General features: G+C 41.9%; 1 protein-coding gene across 3 annotated transcripts in view; it reads right to left on the bottom strand.

The window, feature by feature from the left end:
* The window catches only part of lig3 (ligase III, DNA, ATP-dependent), a 71,461-nt gene that overhangs the window by 29,663 nt on the left and 33,971 nt on the right, over positions 1-7,827 (bottom strand). For all 3 annotated transcript variants that reach the window (XM_043718725.1, XM_043718726.1, XM_043718727.1), the window contains 3 exons: positions 7,319-7,398; positions 6,759-6,846; positions 5,622-5,699 (listed from right to left, as the gene is read on the bottom strand). In XM_043718725.1, coding sequence (XP_043574660.1) covers positions 5,622-5,699; positions 6,759-6,846; positions 7,319-7,398 — 246 coding nt within the window. The remainder of the gene's footprint in view (positions 1-5,621; positions 5,700-6,758; positions 6,847-7,318; positions 7,399-7,827) is intronic.

Below are 7,827 nucleotides of genomic sequence, written 5' to 3'. Positions count from 1 at the left end.
GTGAGAGTGAGAGAGTGAGAGTGAGAGTGAGAGTGAGAGTGAGAAAGTGCGGGTGATATGTTTCGGAGTGGGAGAAAGTGAGTGCGTGTACAAGTGAGTTAAATAGGTTACATCATTGCACAACTTCGTCTGCATCTGAGTGGCCATATGAGTGCGAGAGAGGCATGAGAGCAAAGTACACATGCATGATGTGTATTTGAGTTACTTGTGTATGCAAGAGGCACACGTGTGTAAGTGACTTGTGAGTGAGACAGTCATTGTTTGTATATTATTTTCGTTGGTATTACCATGGATTGGAGTATGATAGTAAGGTAAAGACATCAGGTTAATGTAGCGCTGCAAACAGAAATTAAAACTAATCTGGGATCAATTGCCATTTGCTGATTATAGTTCCAAACTTGTATGTCCCTTGAAGTCATTAAGAACACTACTTTAGTAACTTCCCATTTGCCTACTTTGAATTCCATCTCCCTCAGTTTTCCACATTCACTGAAGCTAAATTATTTTATAATTTCAGTGCCATCTGGGTTACAATGCTGGCTATCTGGCTCTTCAAAACTGTGAAAACACAATGAAACCAACACATACACACACGTCTATTCAGCAGCTTCATTTAATTGCAGATCCTTCCTTTTTAAAAAAATTTTAAGACACAGTTGAAAGCCACAGTAAGACAGTGTGACATTTGATAAATCCCTGTGGTTGGCATAAAATTTCAGATTAAAACTCTGAACAAGGCCTCACACTGACAATTCAGGGATTGATCTGGCAGGTCAGCTTTTGGTTAGAGTCCAAGTACAAACTTTCAGAGCAGTACTCCCTTGTCAGGTAGTTAGTGGGGCAGGATCATAGGACACAGAATTTATAATAAAAGATCAAAAAGTGTCATGCAACTGAGATAATGTATTAAACAAACCTAGATTGCCATTAAGCCTTTAATCTCTTAGAATGGGGAGGCATATTTTGATTCATTAATATGTAAATCCCAGAAGTCTATAAGGTGAATTTGCATTTGCAGGTACATTCTATTTCATTCAAAAAGCACACAGTTTGTAGGCAGTCAGTCCATGTAACATTTCATAAATTCCCACTTTAAAAATAGAAGCAGTCTGACTCAAGGTTGGAATACAGGCAGACTCTAACCTCACACGTTTAATGCAATGTCTAAGCTGAGATGTCACGTTTTCTTATAAAACCTTAAGTTATCTATGGAATGGACTTGAAAGAAGTTTTAGGATTTACATATCAATGAATTGAAATCTGTATCCCATTCTATGTGATTAAAGGTTTAACAGTAATCTAGGTTTGTTCAATACATAGTATCAGTTCTATGAAACTTTGATCTTTTATTATAAATTCTGTGACCTATGATTCTGCCCCTGATGAAGGAGCAGTGCTCCGAAAGCTTGTACTTCCAAATAAACCTGTTGGACTCTAACCTGGTGTGTGTTTTTTTTAAACTTTGTCCACCCCAGTCCAACACTGGTTCTTCCACATCATGTCAGCTTTTGTTTAATCCTGTCACTCTGCATGTTTGAAGTTTGGAAAGTTAGCCAGACACTTAAGTATTTAATTATCTCAAGCAATGACTTTTAAATAGAATCTGGAATTCAATTTTAATCAATCAAAACCTGCATTTCCCTTCTAACAGGGTTCTCCACTTGCAACTTCTCAGAAAGCATACAAACATCTCCACGATGCAGGAACATAGGAAAGAAAACAGCTTTTGAAACACTTACCCCTGCCCTAGAGAATTCCAGACCCAAAGTTAAGCCTTCTCACTTCCTGCACCCGGTCATGGACCATTTGAGCTAACATAGTCCACCTCAGCCTAATGGAGAGTTTTATAGAGATAGGGAGAAGTACAGGGACTGTAGGATGTTACAGAGATGGGGACAGATGTAGATGCTGGAGGGGGTGACAGCAAAAGAGAGGGTGCAGAGGCTGAAAAAGATTTAGAGATAGGAAGGAATACTGGTTCTGGAGAAACTTAGAGACAGGGAGAGGTGTATGTGCTGGAGGAGGTGGCAGAGGTAGGGAAAGGAACGGATTGGATGAGGATGTAGAGATAGAGAGGGACGTTGGTGCTGGAGAAGGTATAGGATGGGGTATAGGGATTGGAAGAGATTACATGACAGGTTGGTGTGTAGTAGCAATGAGGATAAAGATGTGCAGATCTGTAACTGCTGCACGAGGTTACAAGGATAGTGAGGGATGTAGGTGCTGGAGAGGGCTACAGAGATAGGGAGAAGTGTGATTGTAGGTGGAAGTTACAGAGATAGGTTGGAGTACTGGGGCTAGAGGAGGCTACAGAGATGGGGGTTGGGTTGTAGATACTGGAGGAGGTTACAGAGATAGGGAGGAGTGTTGGGGTTGGTGGAGGTTACAGATGTAGGGAAGGATGTGGATGCTGGAGAAGGTTACATTGATAGTCAAAGGTATTGGTGCTGGTGGAGAATACAGAGACAGCAGGTATAAGTGCTGGATCAAGTGTTAGAGGAAGGGAGAGGAACAGAGGCTGGTAAAGATTGCAGACATAAGTCAGAGTGTTGGGCTGAAAAAGGTTACATAGATAGAGATGAGTGTAGGTGCTGGAGGAGATTGCAGAGAGAAGGAGGGGTGAAGAGACTGGAGCTTGTTATACACAGACAGTATTGTAAGTGCTGGAGAAGATCACTAAGAGGTTGGATTGTAGGGGCTGGAGGAAATTATGTAACAGTTTGGAGCACAGAAGCAAGGAGGATACAAAGATATGGAGGGATATACTGGCTGTAAAAGATTATAATGATAGCGAGGCATATATGTAGGGGCTGGAGGGGATTACACAGATAGGGGTGGATGTAGTTGCAAGAGGAGGTTACAAACAGCTCAGAGCATAGGAACTCGAGGAGGTTTGATAAGTTGGAGTGTAGGGGCGAGGGGTGCATGGAGGGTACGAGGGGCTGGGGCTATTACAATGATAAGGTGGTATATAGGTCTGAAGGTTACAGATATGGAGGTGTGTAGGGGCAGCAGGAGCGTGACAGAGGCTGCAGAGAGATGAGAGAGATAGGGAGAGCTGCAGGTGTGGGGGAAGGTAACAGAAATAGGAAAAGGGATGGGGGCTGGAAGTAGTTAGAGGTTGGAGGAGGTGTGTTTGGGCTTGAGGAGTATTCTAAGATATGGAAGGGTCGTAACTGGTCCTAATTTGCAGCTTCCTCATTGAGCAGCTTCTTGCAGCCTTTGGTGATCACTAGTGAGTGGACTATTTCTCAGGATTAACTCCACACCTTTCAATTTGTCTTCGATCAATGGTCAGTATCAACCTGCCATCAATCCACCGTGACAAATGTCCAATGACTTGAGATGGTGTTAAACCATCTCTTCCTTTTGGATTATTTTGCTTCCTTTTTCATTGACCTGATTATTGCTACTAGATCCTCTTGACTTTGACATGTGCTTGGAGCATTTATTTTGATATTTGCTCCCACACCCTGTCCCTGATCTTAGCCTACAGAGAAATTCCTCTCTGACTGGTTATGCTGATCGAAATGTGTTCAGGATGTCACTCTGGCCCCAATCAGACCTTACTTCCTGAGATAATTGCTTTACTTCTGTCCTGCTGACACCACTTGAATGCCATGTCTTTGATTCTGATCTCCATTGTCTGCCATGAGGAGAGGGGTGGGTGGATGGGAATGCATCAGCTTCCTTTCTGTGGGGGAAGATCTCTGAGGGCATGACCTCCCTTGAAGACATCTATTCAATGTCCTGTCTATGGAGGGCACAGCCACATTGTTATTTCCCCACACTGGGTTAGTTGGGGGTGGAAAAAACCACATCACTTGAGGAATGAAGAGGATCTTAAAAGGAAGCAATTTGTAAAGGATCGGCTTCGAAGGGCACTGATCATCCTCTAAGCCTTCTCCACGCACGGCTGGCAGTGATACAAGTGGGACTGAGGGTGAGGAGGCTGCAGGGAATCAGACACTTTAACGATGAGGGACAGAAATGATGAAAGTGAGCTTTACCCATGAGCGCCATATTACTGCTTGATCCAAATATGATGGACATTGCATCTGAACAGCCAGAGCATCAATCAGGAGCAAGCAGGGTCCAAATCCAGCTCAGCTTCGTGGTTGGGTCTAGCGCTGGTGCCCATGAAGAACATTCACTTTCATCAAATTATCTTGGATGGGCCAATGGGCTGAGAAGTGGCAGATAGAGTTTAATTCAGATAAATGCGAGGCGTTGCATTTTGGGAAAGCAAATCTTAGCAGGACTAAAACACTTAACGGTAATATCCTGGGGAGTGTTGCTGAACAAAGAGACCTTGAAGTGCAAGTTCATAGCTCCTTGAAAGTGGAGTCGCAGGTAGGTAGGATAGTGAAGAAGGCGTTTGGTATGCTTTCTTTTACTGGTCAGAATACTGAGTACAGGAGTTGGGAGGTCACGTTGCGGCTGTACAGGACCTTGGTTGGAATATTGCGTGCAATTCTGGTCTCCTTCCTATTGGAAAGATGTTGTGAAACTTGAAAGGGTTCAGAAAAGACTTAAGGATATTGCCAGGGTTGGAGGATTTGAGCTATATGGAGAGGCTGAACAGGCTCGGGCTGTTTTCCCTGGAGCGGAGGCTGAGGGGTGACCTTATGAGGGGCATGGATAGGATAAATAGACAAAGTCTTTTCCCTGGGTTTGGGGAGTCAAGAACGAGTAAGCATAGGTTTAGGGTGAGAGGGGAAAGATATAAAAGAAACCTAAGGGGCAACTTTTTCACACAGAGGGTGGTACGTGTATGGAATGAGTTGCCAGAGGAAGTGGTGGAGGCTGGTACAATTGCAACATTTAAGAGGCATTTGGATGGGTATATGAATAGGAAGGGTTTGGAGGGATATGGGCCGGGTGCTGGCAGGTGGGTTTAGATTGGGTTCGGATAGCTGGTCGGCATGAAGGGGTTGGACCGAAGGGTCTGTTTCCGTGCTGTACATCTCTATGACTCTATGGACTAAGACCATTCAGCCCATTTGCCTATAGTGTCTAACTGATCACTATAAAAGGCCAAGGACTTCCTGCAAAATGTTATTGGGGGTTGAGGGATGGAGTTTGAGTGAATCGATTCAGGGGAAACAAAACTTGGCTCCTACTCTGACACTTTGCCAAACGAAAAGCATGGATAAAGAAAGAGGACAACCTGTACATGTAGAGGAAGGGTCAGCAAAACAAAGGAGAACATGGAGAGATTAACTGAGAAGAGAAACAACAGTCCAGCGAGTGAGGAGGACTTGTAACATTAAATTTATATACTACCTTTTGAAGCCCATGGAACTAAAGAGGCAGCGATTGTATAGATACAATATTTGCTAAGGGTCATGCTCATCCAATATGTGACTTTAGTCACACAGTAACATGGTCAACTCTTAACCGACATCAGCAGTGGCTTAGCAAGACACTCAGTTGTACAAGGGCAACTAGAAATGGGCAATAAATACTGCATTGCCACTGACACCCACAATTCAAGAACTAGTTTTCCAAAAATATCTCCTACACACAATTATTTGGTGATAATTTTCATATAAACAGTCAATTCTTGCACTTGCAGAAGACAGGGCAATAGGTAACAACCCACACTGAGAATATCTCACCTTAATGTCTTTCAGTACAAGTCCTTCCAGGCCCTCTTGAATAACTCGGTTGATCATCTCTCTCAAATCAGAGGCCCTCTACCAAAACAGGATAGAAGATTTTTTTTTTTCTTAGAAGAGTCAGAGGAATGTATACATGTTTTATCAAATGGACTGATTAGCTACAGAATTGGTCACGAGCAATTTTTAGATAAATGAAGAAACAACCTTGGTTTCTATTTTCTGTTACTATCTTGTAATCAAGACAATCAACTTCAAAAGCTTGATGTTTAGGTAGAGCAGCAGAAATTCAAGTTTGAATAGTAACAGTTCTGGGCAAAAAAATTTGCATTTATCTAATACATTTCTGGTAGCAACACCGAGTGACAAATTGGGGCTATTAGAGCATTGGGAAGGGTGACCAAAAGCTTTCATCATAGCGGTGGGTTTTACAGAGGGTAAAGGGGGATAGAGTGAGCAATGCTCCCTCAAAGCTGCATTTATGTATTCTTTTCAGCAAATATCGTGATGATTCACATTAAATGTGTAAGCTGGGATGTGTATGATGTCTGACAGATTACAAACCTTTGTATGTTGAGAGAAACCTCACTGCAGCCCATTGTACCACTGATAGGTATACACTAGCAGAAGCAGCTGAAGTGGACAGCATTTAGTGACTAGGTTTTGTCAAAGTATCAGGAAAACAAAATGACTACCAATGTAAGAACACGAAGAGAGAAGGAATAATGGACAGGTATAACCTGCTCACTGTTTCAATATATGTCAGGAGGTACAAAGATTATGAGCTGATATTATGAATTTTCACCATTGGCACAGACACTATGAAATGGAATCGCAGATTAGGAACTCAGGAAAGAATGCAATTATTGGAGAGAAAGCTTCTGTGATATGTATAGTGCCTGACCCAAATCATGTATACGTCTACATTGAAAGCACTACATTACACAAATTTAGCATGAAGCGATCTCCTTCCTCATTGAATCACCTTTTCCAGATCTTTGTGTGCCCTGTTTGATGACTAACTCCCGTTTAAAAAATGCTTCGAACAAGTCGATGTTACCCTCACATTCAGTCATGGTTACTGCAACATTGAGAGGCATTTGTATAAAGTTTCATTCAAAATGGGACTATACTTACGGTCACATGCTTCATCTCAGAAAACATGATCCGATTGGGGATTTCAACCATGTTGTCATGAAGGAATTGCTTTCGTTCACTGATTGGTCTATAAGGATATTAATAACATCTCTGTGACTTTTCTGAATGCGAGTGCACATAAAGAAAGCCATTAGGCCAGTCTAACTCAACCTTCCATCGCAACCCGCACTTCGAACAAGACATTAGAAGCTATTGAGCCACTATATTTTAAGATAGAAACTTAAATTTCCAAGTTGACCAAGAGAATATATTAAGATATTCAAGCCTTCCCTAGTCTGCAGCAATACTAAGAATATGTGCTAGTATTGCCAAGGCTAGTGATCAGAGAAAACTATTGTTTTGTTTTAGGAATACATCTTTGAATACTTGGTCAATTTATTTTTGGGATTGTGGCTTTGAAAACATGACAGTCAGAACAGTCAGTCTTAGCTGCACAACATAAAATCATTTAACTACAATTAAATAATCTCCAATGTCTGTTAAGATCCAGGATCATTAGGAATTTCAGCTGGATGCTGGTTTGATAGAAATGTACAGACCTGTTCATGAGGCTGACGCCATTGAAATAAATGCAGTCGAAGACAAAAAGGCAAACATTAGCATCCTTGAAAGCAGCTTTCTGGAAGAGAAGAAAATTGAATTCAAATGGTTTCATGCATATACTTCTAGCTCTACTAATTGCTAAAGTATCCAAAAAAAAAGAGCATTCCAAACTACATCCCTCAGAATGAAGGCAGAGACTTTAAGTGGAGTACAATTTCACTGTCAGCAGTGGTAAATACCTCAACCAAATGGCCATTTTCCACTTGAACCTATACATTTCCAGCAAACAAACAACAGGATGCATCTTAGATGGGCTAAATCCATTCAAGTGCATGCATTCGATAATGATCAAGACTGAGCACCTCATCTGGAATTCCTTCCAGCTAACCCGAGGAGCTACTGCTATAGAGGATTGTAGGCCTGGAGGAGATTACACAGATAGGACTTATGAACAAGGATGATAATTTTGAAATCAAGACATTACTTGACAGGGGGAAGAGGGTAG

Source organism: Chiloscyllium plagiosum, chromosome 28, assembly GCF_004010195.1.
Source record: "Chiloscyllium plagiosum isolate BGI_BamShark_2017 chromosome 28, ASM401019v2, whole genome shotgun sequence".
NCBI lineage: Eukaryota > Metazoa > Chordata > Chondrichthyes > Orectolobiformes > Hemiscylliidae > Chiloscyllium > Chiloscyllium plagiosum.
This window is presented reverse-complemented; position numbering and strand designations above follow the sequence as displayed.